This window comes from Rhineura floridana, chromosome 10 (assembly GCF_030035675.1).
Source record: "Rhineura floridana isolate rRhiFlo1 chromosome 10, rRhiFlo1.hap2, whole genome shotgun sequence".
NCBI classification, from domain to species: domain Eukaryota; kingdom Metazoa; phylum Chordata; class Lepidosauria; order Squamata; family Rhineuridae; genus Rhineura; species Rhineura floridana.
In genome coordinates this window covers 11,914,308-11,940,239 of record NC_084489.1, presented here as the reverse complement: position 1 = coordinate 11,940,239, position 25,932 = coordinate 11,914,308, and the positions used below count along the sequence as shown (strand labels likewise).

Below are 25,932 nucleotides of genomic sequence, written 5' to 3'. Positions count from 1 at the left end.
GGACTTGCATCCTCCGTTTAATTTTTGCCATAAAGTCCAAATCTTTTTCCAATTCCACATTTGATATATCTGATCCAATCTCCAGAATTTGCTCCTTCCCTTTAATTTCTTTTTCATCTTCTATTGCTTGTCCGTCTGCTCCTTTTCTCATATAATCCTTTATTTCTTTCAGCTCCTGTTTCACTTTACCAAATTCAGTTGCCATCTCTTGTCTACTCTGTCCCAGTTCTTGTTTTGTTATCTTAATCTCATCCATTATCTTCTGAAACATATCCAGAGGGGAAAACCCTTCCAGGGATACATCAAGGGTCTCTGCCACTTCTTTGATTGTCATTCTTAAAGCCGAAGAAAAAACCCTTCAAATTTCCAATATAGCCACAATTCCCAAGCAAAGAGTAATTTGCTTCTTTTTCCAGCAATAAGGGAGTTAATATTCCAGGCCTGTTGACATCATCTGGCCAGCACAGTTCTTATCTCCCGCACGTCCAAGAATGCAAAACAAATTTGGTTCACAGCGCCGAACAATTAGTAACATACACAAACAGCAGATTCGTCTAAAAAAAGTAGTCCAAGAAAAAGTAGTCCCAGACATATATCAATCAAATAATCATCTAGATCAGATTTTCTCTTCGGGTAAGTTGCCCCTCATCCGTTTTAATCTTTATAGATTCCAAATTCAGGCCAGCTTTTTGCCATAAAAAATAAGATAAGCTTTTTAAATTTTCTTTCCTCCTCCTTAATTCCTTGTATAAAAGAGAGAAGTGTAACTCACCCAGCTATCTTGATTTCTGATTCTTAAACAAATCTCTTTTACTGTAGTAATTTAAGCCAAATGATAAGATTAGACAGAAGAAAGCTCGCCCGTTGTGGATCGTTTAAAAGAAAAAACTTCTCGCTTTTTTCAGCCCAGCTTGCTGGAAGTCCTAACTCCGTCCTCAGCTGCTAGGTATGCCTTCTTTTCCCAGGGAATTCCTGATCGATTCCAGCCACCGACAGCCTAACAAAGTTTCTGTGGATAATCTTCGGTTCACCCTTGCCTGGGAGAACATTTATACCAGTCAAAGTTCCCTTTTGACTGATTTTAAACTGAAAAAAGCTTTCTCTGAGACAGAGCTCGTCTCAGAGGCAGTCACAGGCGGAGCAATCCTTCCGGGAAGTCAACACTGCCCCTCTCTCAAAGGAGGGGTGGAGTTATGATTTTGTCATCATGCTGAGTTTAGAGTGCTTCCAAATCTAACGTGGCTAGAGAGGAATCCAGCTGCAGGACCAGCTGAGCTAGTGAGATCAGCAAAGGCCACTCCTTCAGCACCAGCAATCCCAGTAGAAAGAACCACCTGTGTCCCCCTCAGTGGCTCACAGTGGCAGTCTTACTGATTGCTGCTGCTGATTGGTCAACTGCTGGAACCATTAAGGGTCCTGTTGCAGCTTGCTGTGATGAGACTGTAGCTGAAGTGACAGGTACAGCTGATGTTGACAGCCCAGCCAGATCTCAGGCTGGGTGGCAGCTTGCCCCACTTGCCAGGTTTTCCTCCTCCCTACCTGCTGCTGACCTCATTCTGTTGGCTCTAAGGCTGGGCCCAAGCATGAGAACAGCTGCTGCTACTGCATTCCACCACCACCAATGCAGCCTGGCACCCTCTATCCCTACTGCATTCATATTCACTAGGCAAGGAGAAGGGCTGCATCTCAACAGTAGAAAATCTGCATTGCATGCTGAAGGTTCCACCTCCAATCCCACTGCATGACCAAATATGGCTGGGAATGTTCTCCATCTAAAATCCTGGAGAGCTGCTCCCAATCGGTGTAGACAATACTGAATTAGATGGGCCACCGTCTGACTCAGTATAAGGCAGCTTCCTATGTAGTGGTGCTATGTGACGTTGGTGTTCCAGGCAAGGGTCTTACAGGGGTGCACACCAGAAGGAAAGGATCATTCACCACTGGCACACTCAAAAGAGGTTTTTTGGAGCTCTGCACATAGCAATGTTTATCTGTATACACTCCTCCACAGAATCCTCCACAGAATTGTTGTGGGTGGTGATACCATGCCCCAGGAGGGATTTAATGCTGGGAACGATCTATCATCCCCCTGATCAAAATGCTCAGGGAGACCTTGAGATGAGATATGAAATTGAGGAAGCATCCAAACTAGGAAAGGTGGTAGTAATGGGTGACTTCAACTACCCAGACATATACTGGCCACATATGTGTTCCAGTCATGACAAAGAAGCAAAATTTCTAGATATTCTAAATGACTATGCCCTAGACCAGTTGGTCATGGAACCGACCAGAGGGACGGCAACCCTGGACTTAGTCCTCAGTGGGGACCGGGACCTGGTGCGAGATGTAAGTGTTGTTGATCCGATTGGGAGCAGTGACCATAGTGCTATTAAATTAAACATACATGTAAATGGCCAATTGCCAAGAAAATCCAACACGGTCATATTTGACTTCAAAAGAGGAAACTTCACAAAAATGAGGGGATTGGTAAAAAGAAAGCTGAAAAACAAAGTCCAGAGGGTCACATCACTCAAAAATGCTTGGAAGTTGTTTAAAAACACTATATTAGAAGCTCAACTGGAGTGCATACCGCAGATCAGAAAAGGTACCGCCAGGGCCAAGAAGATGCCAGCATAGTTAATGAGCAAAGTCAAGGAAGCTCTTAGAGGCAAAAAGTCTTCCTTCAGAAAATGGAAGTCTTGTCCGAATGAAGAAAATAAAAAAGAACACAAACTCTGGCAAAAGAAATGCAAGAAGACAATAAGGGATGCTAAAAAAGAATTTGAGGAGCACATTGCAAAGAACATAAAAACCAACAACAAAAAATTCTATAAATACATTCAAAGCAGGAGACCATCTAGGGAGACAATTGGACCCTTGGATGATAAGGGAGTCAAAGGTGTACTAAAGAACGATAAGGAGATTGCAGAGAAGCTAAATGAATTCTTTGCATCTGTCTTCACAGTGGAAGATATAGGGCAGATCCCTGAACCTGAACTAACATTTGCAGGAAGGGATTCTGAGGAACTGAGACAAATAGTGGTAACGAGAGAGGAAGTTCTAGGCTTACTGGACAATATAAAAACTGACAAATCACCAGGCCCGGATGGCATCCACCTGAGAGTTCTCAAAGAACTCAAATGTGAAATTGCTGATCTGTTAACTAAAATATGTAACTTGTCCCTCGGGTCCTCCTCCGTGCCTGAGGACTGGAAAGTGGCCAATGTAACGCCAATCTTCAAAAAGGGATCCAGAGGGGATCCCGGAAATTACAGGCCAGTTAGCTTAACTTCTGTCCCTGGAAAACTGGTAGAAAGTATGATTAAAGCTAGATTAACTAAGCACATAGAAGAACAAGCCTTGCTGAAGCAGAGCCAGCATGGCTTCTGCAAGGGAAAGTCCTGTCTCAGTAACCTATTAGAATTCTTTGAGAGTGTCAACAAGCATATAGATAGAGGTGATCCAGTGGACATAGTGTACTTAGACTTTCAAAAAGCGTTTAACAAGGTACCTCACCAAAGACTTCTGAGGAAGCTTAGCAGTCATGGAATAAGAGGAGAGGTCCTCTTGTGGATAAGGAATTGGTTAAGAAGCAGAAAGCAGAGAGTAGGAATAAACGGACAGTTCTCCCAATGGAGGGCTGTAGAAAGTGGAGTCCCTCAAGGATCGGTATTGGGACCTGTACTTTTCAACTTGTTCATTAATGACCTAGAATTAGGAGTGAGCAGTGAAGTGGCCAAGTTTGCTGACGATACTAAATTGTGCAGGGTTGTTAAAACAAAAAGGGATTTGCGAAGAGCTCCAAAAAGACCTCTCCAAACTGAGTGAATGGGTGGAAAAATGGCAAATGCAATTCACTATAAACAAGTGTAAAATTATGCATATTGGAGCAAAAAATCTTAACTTCACATATACGCTCATGGGGTCTGAACTGGCGGTGACCGACCAGGAGAGAGACCTCGGGGTTGTAGTGGACAGCACGATGAAAATGTCGACCCAGTGTGCGGCAGCTGTGAAAAAGGCAAATTCCATGCTAGCGATAATTAGGAAAGGTATTGAAAATAAAACAGCTGATATCATAATGCCGTTGTATAAATCTATGGTGCGGCCACATCTGGAACACTGTGTACAGTTCTGGTCACCTCATCTCAAAAAGGATATTATAGAGTTGGAAAAGGTTCAGAAGAGGGCAACCAGAATGATCAAGGGGATGGAGCGACTCCCTTACGAGAAAGGTTGCAGCATTTGGGGCTTTTTAGTTTAGAGAAAAGGCGGGTCAGAGGAGACATGATAGAAGTGTATAAAATTATGCATGGCATTGAGAAAGTGGATAGAGAAAAGTTCTTCTCCCTCTCTCATAATACTAGAACTCGTGGACATTCAAAGAAGCTGAATGTTGGAAGATTCAGGACAGACAAAAGGAAGTATTTCTTTACTCAGCGCATAGTTAAACTATGGAATTTGCTCCCACAAGATGCAGTAATGGCCACCAGCTTGGATGGCTTTAAAAGAAGATTAGACAAATTCATGGAGGACAGGGCTATCAATGGCTACTAGCCATGATGGCTGTGCTCTGCCACCCTAGTCAGAGGCAGCATGCTTCTGAAAACCAGTTGCCGGAAGCCTCAGGAGGGGAGAGTGTTCTTGCACTTGGGTCCTGCTTGCGGGCTTTCCCCAGGCACCTGGTTGGCCACTGTGAGAACAGGATGCTGGACTAGATGGGCCAGTGGCCTGATCCAGCAGGCTCTTCTTATGTTCTTATGTTCTCTTACCATGTGACCTATACATGAATGGAGATGCACACAGTCACATCACTCAAATTGCAGATGGAAATATACATATACTTCTTTGCAAGTGACTACATGTGGATTATGGCTTATATTTTTTAGACATGCCAGAAACATCAGTAGGATTTTGGCACATGCCTGATTTCACATCTGAATCGTTCGCCACAAGTAGAACCTGCAGTTTGGCACTCAGCTGCAAACCTCAATATAGGATGGTGGCACATAAAACCTCTAGCCTGCTCCTGGTGAATGAACACGATGACTCATCATAAACCAGAAGCTCACTGGCACAAGGAAAAAGAACCGCTATAAAAGGCCCAAAGACTGTTTCCATTATTACAAACTTTTTCTCATAAGAATGAGTGTGGATAGTTCATTTGTATGATGAAAACAACAGCACTGGAAGGATTTCAGCTTGTGCCTTGCTCTTGAGTCAGTCTTAGGTATTCCAGTATGCTTCTCAGTTTTCAGAATACCCATACATGACTTATGAGTAATGCATGTGACGTTCTTCTGGCATTACAGCTTTTAGTCTAAGAGTAACTTACAGGGTTTTTTTATTCTTTATTATTATTATTACACAACCAATTAAAACAACAAAAACCATAAAACCTAAAAACACCTCTGACAACTACAACCAAATTAAAACACACACAGTCAATACAAATAAAGAGCAGATATACCAGTCCCACCCCACTAAAAGAGGTCATCAAGGGCCAAAGGCCTGGGTGTACTGCAAGTCTTTGCCCGGCACCTAAAGATGGAAAAAAGATAGTGCCAGGTATGCTTCCCAGACAGCCAGGGGTCCACCACTGAAAAGGCCCTTTCTTGTGTTGCCACTTTCCAAACCTCCCATGCTCTTATGAGCAAATTGTTAGGTTATTTTTTTGTTATCCACTGTCTTTTGCTCTTGCTGTTCAGTTTATTTCGTCTCAGAAAATAACGTTATTCTTAATGTTCTTTCCACAGATGATCTGTTTGTTTTTGTATTCAGATGCAAGTGAGGCAGCTAATTGCCCATCAAGTCTGTCTCTTGCCTCTAGCTTACTATCTGTCCAAAGACAGTCATCTAAATCCCCCTGGCCCGCCCCCACAATTAAACGAGGCTTGTGTAGTTGAATTTATTTTCAGATCATATATGTAATTTAAATTTCAAAGTTGAAAACTGAACCACTGCTGGCTAAGTTCACCTACTTGTCTATTTATCCTGTTTCAAGTTAACCAACCAAAAATTGATATTGCTTGATCCACCCCACCACAGCAATGAACTCTTTATATATATATATATATATATATATATATATATATATATATATATATATATATATATATATATATATATATATATAAATCTTTCTTCTCCTCCATGCCCCTGGCTTATTTTTTCACAGTGTAGTGTCCTGTCCTCCTGTGCTGGCCATCTTGACAGGTTTTAGCCTGCTTAAGGTATAGGAATAAAGAGCAATATGATAACTTTGTAGCATTTTCAGGCACTAACAGGACACGTAGGCAGCTGTGAAAAAGGCAAATTCCATGCTAGGGATAATTAGGAAAGGTATTGAAAATAAAACAGCCGATATCATAATGCCGCTGTATAAATCTATGGTGCCACCGCATTTGGAATACTGTGCACAGTTCTGGTCGCCTCATCTCAAAAAGGATATTATAGAGTTGGAAAAGGTTCAGAAGAGGGCAACCAGAATGATCAAGGGGATGGAGCGACTCCCTTATGAGGAAAGGTTGCAGCATTTGGGGCTTTTTAGTTTGGAGAAAAGGCGGGTCAGAGGAGACATGATAGAAGTGTATAAAATTATGCATGGCATTGAGAAAGTGGATAGAGAAAATCTTTTCTCCCTCATAATACTAAAACTCGTGGACATTGAAAGAAGCTGAATGTTGGAAGATTCAGGACAGACAAAAGGAAGTACTTCTTTACTCAGCGCATAGTTAAACTATGGAATTTGCTCCCACAAGACGCAGTAATGGCCACCAGCTTGGATGGCTTTAAAAGAAGATTAGACAAATTCATGGAGGACAGGGCTATCAATGGCTACTAGCCGTGATGGCTGTGCTCTGCCACCCTAGTCAGAGGCAGCATGCTTCTGAAAACCAGTTGCCGGAAGCCTCAGGAGGGGAGAGTGTTCTTGCACTCGGGTCCTGCTTGCGGGCTTCCCCCAGGCCCCTGGTTGGCCACTGTGAGAACAGGATGCTGGACTAGATGGGCCACTGGCCTGATGCAGCAGGCTCTTCTTATGTTCTTATGTTCTTATGTTCTTAACTTCATTTAACCATTTCATTGATTGGAGTGTCTCTTAAAAACGTTCACTCATTTTCACTTTTAAAAAGTGCTTTTTTCCCCTTGCTGCTTTCCTGCTGTAGAGGATAAAGAATTCTTCTTGAAGAAGGCATCTGCTTTTGAATCTACAGGACAGAGCCAGCAATTATAATGTGATGTGCTAAAAGCTGTGTGAATTTTAATAGTGTTTCTAATGCTTCTGTTATATCGTTTGTGTTACAGTTTGAATTTTATGGAAATAAAATTAATAATCTTGCTTAAATAACAGTTCAGAATATAACAACTGCATCTTCAATACAGGTTACTTAACAGCAATGACAACAGGATAATATAAAGTTGTTCAGCTGTCTGCAAACTGATACCACAAAGTGTGTTTGCTTGATGTCGGGGTGGGGGGAGGGATTGGAGCATAATCCAGCTCCCTAACTAAGCACCTTCATGGCTGCTGCACTCCTATGCACATTTATCTGGGGGTAAGCCCCACTGAGCACAGAGGGATTTACCTAGGAGTAAACATGCTGTATTGTTACAGCTGCAATCCTAAGCACATGTACTACAGAGTAAATCTCACTACCTTCAGACTTACTTCTGAGTTAACATATGCAGGCATGCTTATGTTGTGGCTAGTGCAGTCCCTCTACATGCCTACTCAGAAGGAAGCCCCATTGACTTTCATGGGACTTAGAAAGGTGAGATATAAAAGAAATTATCATCATTGCTTTTTGGGTGAAAAATGAGATGCTGGTACTCATTTCTTGATAGAAGCACCATGGGTGCCAGCACAGAATGGTTGCCATGGGCAGCAAAAAATTTTAAAAGTGCCAGTACTCGGTACCGGTGAGTGCTGAAACAACAACAAAAAGCCCTGGTAATAATAATGTAGGATCACAGTGGATCCTGGACTGGCAGACCACTTCCTTAGAGGGCTCTGGCTCACACCCACAAAATGTGTTTGCTTGATGTGGGGAGAAAGGAGCAATTTTTAAGGTGGGGGAGTTAGGAGCACAATCCAGTCCCCAAACTAAGGCTGCAATCCAACACACATCTATCTGGGAAGTAAACCCCATTAAGCAATTTATCTACAAGTACATGTGCTGTAAATAATAACAATCATATCACAGTAGGGGCCAGGCTGGCAGACCTGTTTGCCTTAGAGGGTTCACGATGAAATCCTAGCCATGCCACTTCTCCCAGGCATTTTAGCATGTGTTTTTAAATTGTTTTTAAAAAAATGTGTTTTAAAAATTGTATATTTGTTTTTAATGTTTTTAATTGCTGTAAACCACCCAGAGAGCTTTGGCTATGGGGCAGTACACAAATGCAATAAATAAATAAATAAATGCCTACTCAGACATAGGTCCCACTGAATTCAATCCCTGTTGCTCACCTGCTCCCTCCTTGGCTCCCTTCCCACTTGTGAGTTAAAAAAAAGAAACAAGGATACAGATTAAGAATAAAATAATGACTGTTAATGGCTATCATCAACACCCCATTGAGTGAAGTTAAAGGGAATACACATTTCAGCATATTAGATCAAATATGACATTGTTAACAATAAAAGGTTGGGCTGCAAAGATAGTGAATTTGCAAACTATAAGGAAATCCAGTGCCAAGTTCAAATTTAGCAAAATTGTCACCCATCTCTAGCTACAGTTAAGTTCTCCCCTTAAGTCATGGAAATGAGTTTAGTTACTACCCTTCTTCACACAGACCTCTAATTCCCACTTACCTTATTCCTGGAACATGACAATATTTAGTCTCTAAACATGACGAACTTCAGGACTGTTCCATTAAATTTATGTGGGTATTAGAATTTAGCTATGTAGAGCCCATGAATGACAGCCATCTTACCAAGGGCTGGAAGCAAAATCTTAGTGAAGCGGGCTGCACCAGTGAATTCAGGTCTACACATCAGAGTTTTTCAGGTTGGCAGGCATCATTCTTCCTCAAAACCCAAAATTCAGAATCATGCCACTTTAAGCTGTTTTGCAACTGTTTATACTTGTTTTATGGTTATTGGATTTTAAAGGGATTTATTTCTTATTGTGAGCTGCCTTGGTTTACACTTGGAAACCCTACCTCACAGGGTTGTTGGAAAGACTCCATATACCACAGACAGTGGAGGTGTAAAATACATACACCCCATATAATAGTTTATTGTCAAAACTGGTTGGTCCTTGCAGAACATTTTTTTAAAAAAAATCAGTATTAGTTTCCTACATAATAAAAGCAGTGATAGCTATGTAAGCCCTGCCTAATTGCTTTAAAAATAAGATTAGAGGGGGAGAGAAAGATTTCCAACACAAGCACAATTCTTTGCTATGTTCACTCAAAAGTCCCATTAATTTACAGCACAACCCTAACCATGTCTACTCAAAAGTAAGTCCTATTGAATTCAATGGGGTTTACTTCAGGTATGTGGGATTAGCATTGCAGCTTTACTCCCAGAAAAGCAAGTATTGGATTAAAGCTTCATATTGGGAAGGTTTTCAAAACACTGCCCATTTCAACAGCCCAGGGAAATATAAAGTTGTTTGACTTCTGCACACGAGAGAAAAAGACTGAAAGCTATATACTTACTCAATTTATGAGATTTCAGATATGCAGGGGGAAAACAACGGTTTTCTGAGCTTGCAGTGAGGTCTAGCTACTGCCTGGAGGTCAACAAATCACAGCCCTGACTTCACTTATTGGCTACAAACCTGGAAGGGCAGGGTTAGAACAGCCACCTATGAGCTCATTTAACAGAAGTGGGGGGTGTGACGTTTTGGTGTATATCTGTGAACCAGACCACCTAGAAACTTTTTTTAAAAAAGGAAAGCTGAGAGTCTGGAGATTAAGGTGACTCACCTGGAGACCTGGAGAGGACCCTGAAAACCCTCGGCAAAAACTGGAGACCTGGCAACCCTAAGCTTGATCTTTCAAGCCATGGCAGGCAAAGTTCAAGTGGTAGTACCCAAACTTCTAAGAGCCTTATGTATTCACTTAAATTATTTCTAGGCCACTCCCAAGTCCATATCTGTGGCAGGGCCAGTGGCAGAGGTAGGCATTGTTGGACAATTGCCAAGGCCTACACCCTAACAGGGGTGACCGCTGCTATGACCTACAGGCCCCTGGCCTTGGTCTCCTCCTCTTTGCTGTCACAGCCTCCTCATCTGTCCTCTCTGAGCATGTGAGGAGTGACAAGAGAGAGGAGCTAGGGTGGCATCCTCCCTTGATTTGTGTGCTGGGCAATTATAGATTGGGCAAGTGAAAGGAATGCAGCAACAGCAGCTGGGCCCATTCAGGGAGGGAGCCTACTGGCTGCACCATGCCCAACTCCCCTCCCACCAGTACCTAAAGTCAGCCCTGTCTTTGGGCAACTTCTACTGAAATTTATCATTTAAGCTGGTAGGTACCATTCCTCCCTCTAGTGATAGTGATTGTTTATTTAGCTCCTGTATAAACTTACTTTCTTTCAGTGGGAAATCCATGTAGAAAACATCAAAATTAGCATATTTTTCAGATTTTGCTAATTGTTTCAGGACGTTGGAAAGCTGTAAGGCTCTCTAGAAAAAAAAATCCACAAGAAATATATGTATGGATTATTTTATGGTTATGAGAACTCTTACCCTGCTCTGTCAGCTTAGAGTTCAGAGCAGCTTACAATGATATAAACAATAAAAGAACATGTGAGCTTTGTGCTGTCGCAGCGCTTTCAGCTTCTGTGCAGGAAAATAAATGTGAAATTAAATATACCATTTAAAACCCAAGTCACAAAACTAAACCCCTCTTTCTTTGTTCAAACCATTGGCCTTGCTTACACAGCCTTGACCAATATGGTATAAAAATGCTGGCACAGTATATACTACAACATTCACCTGATCTTCAGGACAGAACAAAGCTAAGCCCAAGGAGCCAGCCTAAGCTATTTCCAGTTGGTACAAAGACAATTCACCTTTGGAACTATGGTAGGAAAGATTGCTGGAGCAAATTGCCCTTCAAGTGCCACTTCTTTTCATTACATTCACTTAGTGCCAATTCAGATGTTCAAGGCAGCACATGGTACAGTCCTCCTCAAGACTACATTACTTCACAAGCCACGGGGAGGGGAAATACTTGCTTGCAAGCATGTCCATGTTCAGGTATATCAGAGAAAATGCTAAGCTAGAATCCCTTGTTATACATATGCTTAACATAACTCTGCTTTCAAAAAATTTAATTCTTAGGCAATACCATAACAAGACTATAGCATGTCCTCCCTTGGAAGATGTGAATTGGATCTTACTCTGGGACAGAACAAGAAATGGCAGTCTATTAACATTTTGCTGGCATCGGAATTGGATGTATATAAACAGATTGTTTAAATATATAAAAAACGGAATCCAATCTGAGCTTCTTGAGCTGAAGCAGAATAGTAATATTAGGAGTCCTAATTCCTTTAGTAAAACAACTAACTTTATCAAATACAAGGCTGTGGAGTCAGTATGTCAAACCTTCGACTCCAACTCCTCTATTTTTCTACTGTCCGACTCCGACTCCTTCATAAATGGCAAATGTATATTAATGTATTAATATTAATAAATTAATATATTAATATTAATATTAAAATATTAATTTTATTTTGAAGCTGGAGTCAGTATATTTCTACCGACTCTGACTCCGACTCCACCCAAAATTCCTTCCGACTCCGATTCCACGACTCCGACTCTGACTCCACAGCCCTGATCAAATACATTGTTATTTTTTCTTCTTTCCTTACAAAAAAAGTCCAAAATACTGTCTCTAAAAATAGAACCAAATATATTTTGAAATTTACTTTTATATTAAACATACCTCTGAAGTCGCGTTCCTAAGTGTGGCATTTGTAGACATCCAGCCAGTGCATGGAGTAGTCTGTGAGAATGTGGAAAGTGTTGATTTAACATATGTGTGGGCATGTGAAAATAGAGGACAGAGACCAAACCTCAGTTACATTGAATTGCTGGTGATGACATTAAAAACATCGAAATGATCAGTAGTTTGGATAAAGTTGTGTTTTTTTTTTTACAAAGTGTTACCCTTTGAGACCTAGGCAGGAAAGATAAATGAATGGAGGTAATTCAGATGAATAGTTGATCAGGAAACAGTTGTTCTGAAAAGATGTACCAGACTCAATTGTCTATAATCTCTGACATGTTTGGAGTATTTTACATCTGCTTGGTGTACTAAAAGTAGGAGATGGCCTACAAAGACTTTGGTGCCCTAAACAATATATTTAACCATGCACCTCCTCTTTCTCCCCTAATTAGTGATGGAAACTAATTACTCCAGCACTTTACCTATTCAGTCTGGCCCTGGGGCTCATTGATCCCAACATATTTGCCCTGGACAACACTTTGGTAAACAAGCTGCTCAGGAACAGCAAGATATTGGGGGAGGGGATTCCAAAATCCATTTCCTTCAATTTGCCACAGCTTCGAAAGTGCTGCACTCTACAAAATTCCACCTTGTGGTAAGGCTAGCCCTGACTAAAAGTCAATCTAAAACCATTAGAAATAGTTGCATGCATAATTCCTTTCTGAAGGAAGGTTCACATGTAGTTCCAAACCATATGAACTTCCACAACAACTACATGTCACTCCAATGGAATGTATCACCTTTTTCAGCCAAAAATATAATTTCATTGGACATCTGGGTAACTTACCTGAAGACAGCTAAGAAATGAATAAAATTGTCCATAGGTGACATCTTTGTTTAACTGCCCTGAAAAACAGAAATATTTTCAAACTTGAAAACATTGAAACCTGTCATGTCCCTTGCTGGAAACCCATTAGAAATTTGCCTGACAAGAGCCCTATTTGTGTACTTGAATGAATGTGTATGGGCTTAACTTGAGGAGGGATGGGGAGGGGAAGCTCCACCCTCAATGTCTCCCATGTGTGGAGGCTTCATATCTGACCTTTGTACTTTGAGCATGAACATCTCAAGGGATTCTCATGATGTTCAGTGCTTAGAAGCCTTCCTATAATTGGGAGCCCTGCATTATCAACACACAAAGCTCGGAAGTGGAGTTGGTGTGCATGGGGATATTGTGGGTGGAACTTGCATGCACGTCCCACTCCCCCATCCCCAAGCCCACGTGTATCCATCTGAGCGCATGAATAAGGCTGAGGACTTTACTCTTTGCAGCACATATAGTAGGCAGCCAACCCTCCAACCCTCTGCCTCCCTTGCCTCCTACCACTGTCACTACATTCACTGGTGCACAGGGGTTATTTTGATAGCTGGCAACAACAACCCTCATGAAGACTGGGCATAGGCGGCGGTGACAAAAATAGGTTTAAGGCAGCAAATAGCAGTTTCTGTCTGATCAGAGTCATAATCCAAAGCAGCTCTATTCAGGCTTGTTTATGTTTAGGTCAAAGCTGTGCACAAGTTCTGGTGTTCATTTAATATATCTTCTACCTTTACTCCAATGTTTTGGGATAGTTAAGGTTGCTAAGGCCTTTCATGCTATCCACAACTCTGTGAAGCAAAGCAGAGCAATGGTAATTTTGCCCAAGTTCACTCAGACACTTTCACAGCTAAGTAAGAATTTTTTGTGAGGAAAGGAACTAATAGGTTGTTCTGCTTCAAGCACTAAAATGTCATTATCATAGCGTGAACCAAGTTAGCCTGAATAGCTTTTAGGTATATCTCCAATCTGGTATAGGATCATAAGGAGCTGCCTTATACCAAGTCAGACCATTGTTCCATTTAGCTCAGTACTATCTACTCTGACTGGCAGAGTAGGAGACACCATAGATTAAACCTGGAACCTTCTGAATGCAAGGTAGATGCTCTGGCACAGAGCTACAGTCCTTCCCCAATTTTCTAAGAGGTGCAAGTCACACTAAAGGGGGAAAACTCTGTGTGTGTGTGTGTGTGTGTGCGTGCGTGCGTGTAGGGGTGGGACTTCAAATTTTGTAGCTTGAACAGATCTAAGGCTTGCCAGAAGTTCTATCTGGTGAAGAGTAAGAGTAAGGATGGGTAATTTTATTTAGGGGTGAGGTATAAATCCCTCAAATAAGTACATAGGTAAATTTAGCTCAGCTTATGTTTATATATAGAAGTTGATCTTTTTTAAAAAAAAAAAATCCACTGTCTTTCTACCTAGATTTCATTTATTTGTTGCTTTAAGCATTTTGAAGCAGTCTTCTCATTTCCAATTTTTTTTTTTGTGACTGGTGAGTAGCAAGGACAACTTCCTCTACTAAGAGTGTGTTTGGGCATGTGGAGCATCTGCTTGCAGAACTGAAGATGATAGGCCTTTGGCCCCACTGAACCATAATGAGCCAACTATTACAGGTAACTATGGAAGTCTCTAGCATGGTGTGATTTTCAAAAAGCCATAGCCCTGGGCAGCTGCATGAACTTGACAGGTGCTAATGCCAGCCAGCAGAAAGATTGTTCTCTGGAGAAGCCCTCATATATATCAGTGACTTCTGTCTAAAACACATAACCAAGTAATGATTATAGCCATTTCGTTACAGTAATCAAAAATGAGTTTTGAACTAAGGGGAAGATCTGGGATCACATATATCTTCAGAATCCCAGCACTCCAAAAACCATTGTCATTTGCTAGTGCCTCCTCAGCCTCATAACATTTACAAAAGAGAAAGGAAGGCAGCATATTTACCAAGAGGATGGTATCTATCATGCAAGTTATCCCATAGGAAGCGACCATCTACCAAGCCAGTTAAAATCACATGGCTCCCTTTTGGAAGGAGGCTGTTTAGATAATGCAGAGTCTGCACAACATTGGAGCGCATTTGCTCAGGTCGTGTCATGTGTTTTACTGTGTCAGAATGTCTATGAAAGAAACAGAAAAAAACAGGCAGTGCTTAGCACAGAACAGCAAGAACAAACTAGGTAAATTGTCTCCTGTTTGGGTATACTTTGGAAGCTCTGTTTGGATGCTTAATTGGGAGGGTTAAGCTTGGACTAGAGCAGCCTGTACAGTTTGTGAGTCAGTTGCTTGACACACCCTTTTTTTACAGTCCGAGGCATTCAGCAAAACTAGGAGGGTTATTGTGCCCCAGTGGCTGCCATACATGGCTGCCAGGCAATGTGGAATGGTGGGTCATCAATCTGTGCAGTGCTGGACTAGATGGTTAATTGGGGCCATCCAAAACCTGTGATTCTATTTAGACTTTCAAAAGAACTTAGTGCTGAATGTGCCTAATGCGTCCCAACAACGCTGTGATGTAAACTCAAAGTTAAATATTGACAAGTGATTCCATCTGTACATGCATATAGTCTCAGAGCAGTTTACAAAAGTATCTACAAGATAAAGGATTTTCAGAACTGGGGGCGCTTAGGCAGAGGAGCCTCTATCATGGCTGATTTACCATTAAGGGAGTTTAATCTCTTTCTGTCATTACTTTCAGCTGTCCCTCATTTCAAAGCACAGATTGCCTCTGGCCCCAATCAGTCAGCTCTTGTTTCCTTCTTGTTATCATGCTTCATGACACAAATAAAATACAGCATTGGGAAAAGAAAGCTGTAGAAATAATCAGTTAGGAGAAAAATAGCAAATTAACCATTTTGGTTGTCCCCATTCCTTAAAAAATTCACAACCCCACTGTGCATTCTTTTTTATGTTTCTTTTTTATTATTTCTCTGTCCTACATGTGGTAGGCTGTGAGATATCTACCATCTGTCTATATTTGTGTATATCCTCCTCATTTGGACATTGCAATTTAGGTTCTGGGAAGCACACAATCCGCCAATTCCATTATCTCTGTCACTTACAAATGCCTGTATTTCTCAATCTTTCACTTGCCACATTGGCACGAAATATTGGCACTTTAACAGTGCTTTGGCTGAGGTGTGATTCTGCAGTGTAGGAGCTACAAGGCGTATTTTTGCTGGAAACAGAGATCTGAATTAGACCAGGACAGGGATTCATTATTCCAATCACAATGGCTTTAAACACTAGTCTGTTAGGCTTCAATAGTACAGTGAAATACTAAGCATCAATTATTTAAAACAATCATAATTTAAAAACAAAAATCCAGCACGCATGCATATTTTCACTACACTTGACATTAATTCTTGGAAAATGTATGGTTTGATATCCAAAAAATCACATCTCTGCTGGTTAGACTGAACAACAAAAACGCCAGCCTCTTGTAGCCCTTTGTCAGATGGCAAAGGTTTTGATGGAGCAAGTCCAAGGGTGGATTTAAGTCAAAGTGCTCTACACATTCTAGTGGACTTTTACAGATCAAATATTTCATTCCATACACATCCTCGTTCTTCCCCCTCTTTCCCTAGTACCATTTTTCCAATGAATTAACCCCAGTGCTCCTTTCAAGGAAGCTATCATCATGACAAGTGACAGGAATGAACAGAAGTTTCCTTTGGGACCACAGCAAGATGTGAACATGGGCAAACATTAATGTTTCATTCTTTTGCAGAATAAGATGCATTCTTTTTCTGACACAAAGGTCTGGGATTCTTGTGGAGTTCATGCAGTTTCAAAGCTTAGCTCTAAGAGTGTAATAAAAGACCAAAAGGGAAATAAGAACATAAAACAGAAAGACAAAGCAAGAAAAAATGAATGCCATAACTTGCTGGAATAACTTATCAGAGGGAGAGGGTAAGGTAGGTATTAGAGTTGTAAAGGAACTAAAAGCCCCTCTTGTCACATTAATGGCAGATGAATGGCTACATGGTAATATTCACACAAGCCATTTATTTCAATGTCAATAGGCCTGAATAAAGGTGAAAGAAAAAATGCAGGATTAGACCCTCCATTTTACATTTTGTACAGTGAACTCCACACCTTGGTATTTCATCATATTTTTTCCCAATGTTCATTTATTTGCATACATGACACCCTAAAAATACTAGTTACTTCAGTCAATGCCATACATTACTGATCAGTTCCTTAGGTACACATTATTGAGCTTTAGACATAATATCAAACCACTGGAGAATGTAATAATCTTTTATTGTGGTAGCTAATGGCTCAGTACACTTATTATTATTATTATTATTAGTAGTAGTAGTAGTAGTAGTAGTAGTAGTAGTAGTATCGACTTGAAGGCATATAACAACAACAACAACAAGTAGTAGTTGTAGTAGTAGTAGTATTTAGTCATCATTGTAGTATTTCAGCAGGAGAAAATGACTGAAATGCTACAGCCAGGGAACATTCTGCAAAAATATTCATAAATTGCAATATATATGTTTATACATATATTCAGAAGAAAACAATTCAGCTATAAAAGCACCAGAATGCAGGCATGTGTACTTGTGTGTCTACACACACACACACACACAATGTGACAGAATCCAGATGAATCTGTCAAAGATGTTCCACAAATCATAATACAAAGAAAGGATACACCTACACTGAATATATTAGTTTTACATCTGTTAATGAATGAATGAATGTTTATTTCGGTCCATGACCAGCAAGGACATCTGTTTAGCTATCATTGGCTCTCTCCCCCTGCCCCCCTTGATATTGTAGTTTGGCGAACTACAGTTTCCAGAGCTCTTTGGGAAGAGGGGATGACTGTTAAATTATTTTAAGTGTAGTGGGGATACGCTTAAATACACTATACACTATAAGGTACCTTACCCATTACAGACGGCATTTCCAATCATTGCAAAAGTAACTATTGCAGGCTTGTCAAACTGTTGACTCCTTGCCAAGCTAGAAATATAACATAAATAAAACCTTCAGTATTAACATTCTACACATAGCATGAATAATTCTGTCTGGGTTGTACCCAACCAAGTCACACTCCGAGGAGATCCAATGAAATCAATGGACACACCAGTTACTCATGTCTAACTTCGATCCATTGATTTCAGTGGGTACTCTGAGTGCAACTTAGTCAGATACAACCTTCTCTTTCTCTCTGTTGTAACATACAGCATGTTCCTACTACATGGAACTTACTGATGCAATGTAATTTCACAGGTATCTACAGTAAATAGATGAGGATTTAAGAAGATGCCCATTACTACCATCAGTGGCATATGGCTTGGTGATGGCAATTCATTTTTGTTTAACATAGCAGCTTCTCATGTACAAGGAAATCACAAACACATGACTTTCCTAATAGGAACATAGGATGATGCCTTATACTAAGTCAGACCACTGGCCCATCCAGTCCAGTACTGTCGACTTTGGCAGTGGTACTCCAGGGGTTCAGGCGGGAACTTTTTCCAGGCCAACCTGAGATGCCAGGGATTGAATCTTAGACTGTCTGCATGCAAAGCTATGGCCCTTCCCCTAACAGATTCAGGCAAAGACACTCTCGAGCTACTTCAGAGTTGTGACAGCCACTGGACTGAATGCTGTTAACATGTTAGACTTTAAAACATTACCTATGAAAAGGATTAGACAACTACTGTCATGGTAGTCAAATGGAATCTCAGTCTCTGAAAGTTGCTGGGGCTGAACAGCTAGAGAGACCTACTTGGAAGCTTATCTCATTGACCACTGGGTTTGCCATTTTTCTATTAATAAGTGAAAACTGAACACAAACATTGATTCCGAGTTGTATCCAATTGTCCCCTTCTGCGAACAGAAGAGTCTTTGTCTCACTAATGAAAGAGGAGGAGAGGTGATTTTGGCCAATTCCTTCTTCCCCTTGCAGCCTCCCACACCACTTTCCACACTGTTCTGAAAGGTCTCCCAGCCCTCTAGAGCAAGGGACAGAGATGTCTGTACGGGGGAAGGAGAATATGCAAAAATCACACCCACGCACATGTAGGTGTCTTCTGAATCAAAAGCCCTTCCACAAATGGAAGGACACAACTGGATTCCACCTTACATTTTCATGGTAAATTATGTGTAGGAAAAGCACAGAGCAAAGAGACTAGAACATGAATTCAAGGTTTAAACAAGATATGCCCTAAAGAAAAAAATGACACTTTCAGACATTTGTCCCAGCATGGTTCTACAACTAGCTATTTAAACTATGAGAAAAGCAGTTCAAATCCCCCCTTAATCATTTACCTTTTTACAAGATCTAGGATGTTTCTTGAAGAGCCACCTAGATGACCAAAGGCAATGAATAAAAGAGAATGTAACACAGTTGAAGTAATAAGACTTCTAATAGATGAAAAATATTGTGCTTAAGTTCCAATAAAATAAAAAGTTCCCATTGACATTACTGAGATTGGATTTTAATTGTGATTAATTTTGGGGAGTCATGTCTGAGCTGTCTCGCCTGGGTCAAACCAACCTCACATAACACATTAGGTTCTCAGGATGCAACCCAGAGATCCTTCTCCACACCTTTATATCTCCTAATCAAGCATGAGATAAGGCAGTAGCAGTTTGTCCTTTGCTTTCCCCCCAGCCTCTCTACCCAGTTGCACTGCAGGACACCTAATGTGCTGCTGAGTGTGGTAGACAGGAAAGGCAGAGGAAAAGACCTTGGGGGAATCATGTGAAGAAGATGTGGTGACAGTAATAAACAAGCTATGATTATCATCTTTTGGTAATAAAGGCTCAAGTTCTCCATCAGCGTGCACATCCTCTTCTTCTCAAGGCACATTTTGCCTGGACTAATTGCAGCAAAGTATTTTGCTCAAACACAGTGGTGATTAATATGATGAAAATGGATCAATATGATGGGATTGTCCTTGAATATATGAACTTGCAACCTATAGAAAGTCAGCCATGGATGAATGGATGGGTAGGTAAGTGGGTAGGTAGACAGAGAGACAGATGGAGGTTTGGCAAGGAGGTGAATATACAGAAATGAGCAGGGGAAAGGTGCAGTTAGACTTGCATGCTAGAACAGCCTGGCAGTGAGCTGGCCTTATCTTATAGCTTAAAGAATCTTTTGTTCCCCCAACCCATACAGAAAGTATAAAAATCTAAAGGTGCAAAAAAAGAGGTCCCCATTTTCCCTAAATGCATCTAGGTGAACTAAGATTCCTGCAGGCAGGCAAGACTAAGAGAGCATTTTCCTGCTTCCAGTGGCACTCAATGCTTCCACAAATTATCTGGCTTCCTAATGTTCAGTGAGCCCGAACATTTATTAATGGATACAAAACATGAGTTATTACGATCCAAGACAAAACACAGCATCACATAATGTGATAAAAGTATAGGTGAGAAACTTCATCATAAGACATGAGGAAATGAGTTCAGGAAGACGACGTTATGGAAGACGTCTGTGCGTGAATTCATTTTATGTGGGGAGATCAGTGCACCACGATCAACACACAATCTTGACAGAAAAAGGCTTTGAACCAATGGCATGGGTACCATGACAATTGGAAGTCGTCATAACATACACATTGTTATCCTCCACCTGTTCTGCCGCTGAGGACTTTCTTGGATCGTTCTTTGTCTGGTTCCTCTCCCTTGATCTTACCACCATGGGTGACCCTGCTGGGAGTACATGACTCCTGACGGCATCGCTCACAGGGTTCATTGGAACATGCAAGCCCACTCACCACTACAAGGTGACGATCCAGCGAGGGGAGTTCAGGAAGAGGCTCCCCATCAATCATATATTATAGGAATACTTCAAAAGTTGAAGATACTGTGTTCTTGTGTACCCTGGATTTCACTAAAGATAATCAGGAGAATGAAAGGCTTCTTAACAGTGAAGACTCCTGACCATTCTTTGAGCTTGTTATGTGGTGATTTGCAGCTAAAGCCATATGTATTCAGAGTAGAGAGTTTTCAGTAAGCAGAAGGCTGACTGTCTGGGGTGTTATAGCTTGTTTCCTGAACTAATTAAAGGAAAAATCTATCTCAGACAGTGTCTCTATATTTGGAAGAATGAGAAGAATATTCACCAGCTTTATGTTGCTAAAGAGGACCCTTGTGGATGAAATGTGTCCAGCAAACTGCATTTTCAGTATTTAATTGTGATATTTTAAGGTACCATGTTAGCTTTATTCTAAGCACCAGCGTCTGTAAGCTCTTTGCCCAGTGATACATTTGTGTACTAAACAAACTGTTATTTTTCAAAAAATTGCATGCTTGCAGTAAGATTTGTTTTTCACCATGACTCCTATGTATTCATGTGTTTACTAATAGTTAAGAATAATAATTATCATTATCATTATTAACATAGGAAGCTCCCTTAGGTTGAGTCAGACCATTGATCAATGTAGTTCAGTATTGTCTTCACCGAGTTGCTGTGGCTCTCCAGTGTCTCCCAGTCCTATCTGGAGATGCCATGAATTAAGCCTGGGACCTTAACCATTAACATGCAGGGCATGTGCTCTACCACTGAGCTAGGGCTCTTACTTAGGAAAAGGAATGGCACGTTTTGTATACTGCTCAATCTGCATTCAAAATGTTTTTTCAGTTCTGCCATTTCACAGCTTCTACTCATGGTGAATGGATGTGCTGGTGAAGAATGAGAGTAAGTTACCATTTTTAGAAATGTTCTGGTAATCTCTATGGTTGCAGCGGTTTCTTCTTCGCAAATGTAGGTAGAATGATTCTGTCCAGCCGCTGAAACAAAGTTAACAAAACTCTGGTTTAGTGAAGGCATAGTGTATAAATAAAATAAGAGATTAAGTATTGTAACCATATAAAGAACGTAGAGGTCACCAAGCTTTTAGATGAGCTTTTAGGACTAAATAATCTTAACAGAACACCACCATTTTAGCCTCACAGCAACACTGTGAGATAGGTTAGATGGAGTGATAATGATTTGTCCAAGGCCAACTGATTAGCTTTGTATCGGAGTGGACCAGGAATTTTAACTTGGATTTATCACATTATTATTATTATTATTATTTATTAAATTTATATACCGCCCGACTAGCAATAGCTCTCTGGGCGGTGAACATAAAATAGCATAAAAATACAATGAATAACAAAATAATACTAAAATACAATCAACAATCCAATACAATAAACATTTTAAAAAGTAAATCAGTGTAACTTAAAATGCTTCAGAGAATAGGAAGGTTTTGACCTGGCGCCGGAAGGAGAGCAGAGTCGGCGCCAGGCGTACTTCCTCGGGGAGACTGTTCCATAGTTCGGGGGCCACCACTGAGAAGGCCCTAGATCTTGTCATCACCCTCCGGGCCTCCCTGTGAGTTGGAACCCGGAGGAGGGCCTTCGTAGCAGAACATAGTGCACATGGTAATGCCCTTTTAAGATAGCTGGCTATAAGTTACTTTTTCTTCCTTAAGGAAGGGGTGGGGGAAGAATATTGGGAGAGGGCTCTAATGCGTCTGCATCAGGACGCATGGCAGCCAGAGACCACATGCAGTGTTTAGACTACTTCCATATTATCACCTAAAGGGGACCCCTGAAACAAAGGATCAAGAGAGACAAAAAATAAACAATTTATAGTACTCATTTTTCAAGAAACAGAAAAGCTTAAAAGCACTGGTTTACTCAATTCATAGACTGCACAGACACTATTTCTCCAAGCAATCAGGAGCCCCCAGATGAAGAGATGTGACTACTGCTGCACATTAAGGTCAAAATGAGGGTAAAATTGTGAAGCATTGAATCACTAAGGAGTCCAGAACATCTTATCCTAGCTTCTTATATCTGACAGCCCCAGGTCTTAGAAAGCATAGAGAACTGCATTAGGTGACCATAACTCCTAAGCAAACAATGGAACATCTATATAAGATGCTATTTGTTCCCAATCAATTCTTTAAGCAAAGAATTAAAGACCTTGCCTCTCATAGGATTCAAAAGGAGATGTGAAAAAACAGACATATTAATTAATGGAAATAAATTTCCCAGGAATCAAGAGTTAATGGAAGCAAGAATTGCCTTAGCAATCACAAAGTAACAATTAAGAGAAAGCTGAACCAAGGAAACCTTGATTCTTTAACATTGCTTTGTTATTCTAGACAAGTGGACAGATGTGGGAACAGAAGGAATAATAGATCGAAGAGAATGAAAATAAAAGCTATTTTAGAACAGTGAAACTGGGAAAGAGCATCAGAATGAGACAAATGGAAAATAATTAAATTGGAGCTGAATTTTCAAATTAGTCCCGGGAAAGAAAACTACCACTTGGATGAAACACCACTAATTAAAGCTGCCATACTTTGTTTTAAGCAGGGTTAGAATTGACCTGTGGGACTAGGGATGGACAAATCTGTCAATTTCTGTTTCACTTGGTTTCTCATTTTCCCAGATAAGTTCAATACACCACATTTCCACAACACTGTGGGTGTTTTAAAAAGTCAGCATTTTAGTGCACATTTATCCTAATATACACATTTTTGTATGCAATGTTCCCTAATTATACCATTTTTGCAAGCCATTTTCTGTCATGTAATGCATTTGTATGTTGTTTTCACCAATAAAAATATTTTTTATGTACACTCTCTGCTAATATTCACATTTTTGATTGGAGAACTGCTTTTCGAAATTTAGAGAGGTGTGAATTTGGAAAGAAAACTGTGTTTTGCTTTACATATTGTTTTGGGATGTGTGGATTAAATAGATTCATATTAAAATGCAAACTGAACTGAATTTCCTCCCCCATTCCTATGTGGGACTAGGGATGGGCAAGAATTCTGCTGAATTTGAATTTAACAAATTCATTCACAGCCTCAGCACAGCAGCAGTACAAGTTTCTCTGTCTCTGTCACCACCACCCCTCCACTTAGATAATCCAACAAGCTCCAAGTGGGGAGGAAGGAAGCCAAACATATTAGAGCCTGGAGTCCTTAACACAATGGGTGAGACTGTCTGGGGTTAGCTTCTAATCTTTGTAGAGCTTGCCGAGGAGCGGCAAGCAGGGAGAAAGAAGCAAGCTGGCAAAGATTAATAGAACCTACAGAGTCCTTAATATGGACGAGACTCTCAACTAGGCATGGCATCTAATCTCTGTGATGTTAACTCGTTAAATGAAAACCTCCGGAGTGTCTCACCCACATTAAGGATGGGGTGGGCACTGAAAGCTGCTTTCTTCCTTTTCTTTAGAAAAGGAAAACAGCCAGTCTCAGTCCCAGGCAGTGGAGAAGGAGGCAAAAGTAAGGGATAGGGTCTGGGTTGGGAAAGCCACATTCATTTCCTTTTATTGATGCCCTTTAATCAATCTTAATATCAATTTGTGTGTGTGTGTGAAAATCAGACTAGTAAAAGAAGTTGATAGCAGACAAAGAGTGAACTTAAATCAATACCAGCCTGTCAGGTTGGCGGCACTGGCCAATGGATCCTATCCCCATTTGGGACACAGGACTGGTTTATGTATACATATTTTTGTTGTTGTTATGTGCCTCCAAGTCGACTGCGACTTATGGCGACCCTATGAATCAGCGACCTTGGATACTCTGTTCACAGGGTTTTCGTGGTAAGAGGTATTCAGAGGTGGTTTACCATTGCCTTCCTCTGAGTTTGGATGCATCCTAGTCTGGTGTCTCAGCTTTGACAATTCCACCTTGGGTGCCCCTGCTAGGAGTCTAGCCTCTTGGCCTAGACTCCTGAGGGCTTTGCTCTCAGCTTCTTCAACACTCTCAAACCCCCTCACCACGTTAATGCGGGGCATCCTAGAGGGGGATGTATGCATATATGTTGCTTGATTTCTTATCTCTTAGATGAAACACCTTTCACAGAATTAGCAAAACAGCAGACACAGAGGTCCTGATCTGGATTGAACTATAATCCTTTGTTCCCTGTTGTGGTTTTAGTCCTGATTGAGTCACCCACACTTGCTATTTATTCTAATAATAATAATAATGGAAATGCTAACTACATTAATGGCATCATATCTAGTTGGGTCCTAACTGGCAGCTGAATGTGTGGATTTATTTTGTCAAAAGGCATTGTGTATGAAGCAAGTTGTGGTACTATGAAAATTCTATCAGCAGTATTTGATCTGTGATATCTTGTTCACATGCACAATCACCAGTGAAACAGCTCTGAATAAACATTATTTAAAAATCCCTGAAAGGACTCTAGTCCAACATTATAATATAAAAAAATGAAAACTAGGGAAAGGAAAAGGCTGTTCTCTATTGATCCAATACAAATCAATATCGGATTGATCTTTTGTGTCCCTGGGACCCCTAAAATGTCTATTAACTCCTGCATTAGCAGGTTTCCCTTGTACACTTCTATAGAGCATAATGTTTTGCGGATGCAAAGGGAATAGGTAGGTGTTGCAACTTCAGTGGATAGGAAAGCCCACTGATACAGAATCCAGTGCCAGTGCCAGAGGGCAGCCAGGTTGAGCCCTGGCCTACGGCCCCTGCAGCCCATAGGGGCCCCTGCAGAACCCCTCCTTAGGGTGGGAGGGTGGTGCTCTCATTTCATGATCTGCGGCAGCATCAGGTCCTGCAATCCAACCCTACCCTGGACTGAGGAGGGGGATCTCCTAGGCACCCCCTCAATACAGATAGTGCAGGCTTCAACAAGCCTGTCTGTATGCCCCACTTTCTCCTCAGTGTGAATGCTGTGCACACTGTGCGCACATGCCTGCCATCACCCAAGATGGCGGTGAGGGCTTCCCTAAGGAACTGATTCCTCTGCTGCCATCTTGGTTGATTGCAGGCATGCGTGCTATGTATGCACGTCATTCACACAACACAAGAGGGAGGTGGGGTGTGCGGGTGGGCTTATTGAAGTCCACACTGTCTGTATGGGGGGCTGGGAGCTTCCTCTCCACAATCCATGGCAGAGTTAGCTCGCCGCTGCCTATATAGGCTACAGAGCTTGGAAAAGTTACTTTTTTGAACTACAACTCCCATCAGCCCAATCCAGTGGCCATGCTGGCTGGGGCTGATGGGAGTTGTAGTTCAAAAAAGTAACGTTTCCAAGCTCTGGCTACACATGATCATGATAGACCCACGTCTGCCCCAAAGACATCTGTAATAGGGTTTGGAGGTGAATTAAAGGGCAAGCAGGGGTCCAGTACCACTTCCCACCTG

At 41.1% G+C, this 25,932-nt stretch overlaps 1 protein-coding gene across 5 annotated transcripts in view; it reads right to left on the bottom strand.

The window, feature by feature from the left end:
• The window catches only part of AOAH (acyloxyacyl hydrolase), a 152,010-nt gene that overhangs the window by 8,384 nt on the left and 117,694 nt on the right, over window positions 1-25,932 (bottom strand). For all 5 annotated transcript variants that reach the window (XM_061585978.1, XM_061585980.1, XM_061585981.1 and 2 more), the window contains 7 exons: window positions 21,453-21,535; window positions 19,067-19,103; window positions 17,678-17,752; window positions 14,723-14,895; window positions 12,749-12,807; window positions 11,899-11,958; window positions 10,535-10,631 (listed from right to left, as the gene is read on the bottom strand). In XM_061585978.1, the coding sequence (XP_061441962.1) occupies window positions 10,535-10,631; window positions 11,899-11,958; window positions 12,749-12,807; window positions 14,723-14,895; window positions 17,678-17,752; window positions 19,067-19,103; window positions 21,453-21,535 (584 nt within the window). The remainder of the gene's footprint in view (window positions 1-10,534; window positions 10,632-11,898; window positions 11,959-12,748; window positions 12,808-14,722; window positions 14,896-17,677; window positions 17,753-19,066; window positions 19,104-21,452; window positions 21,536-25,932) is intronic.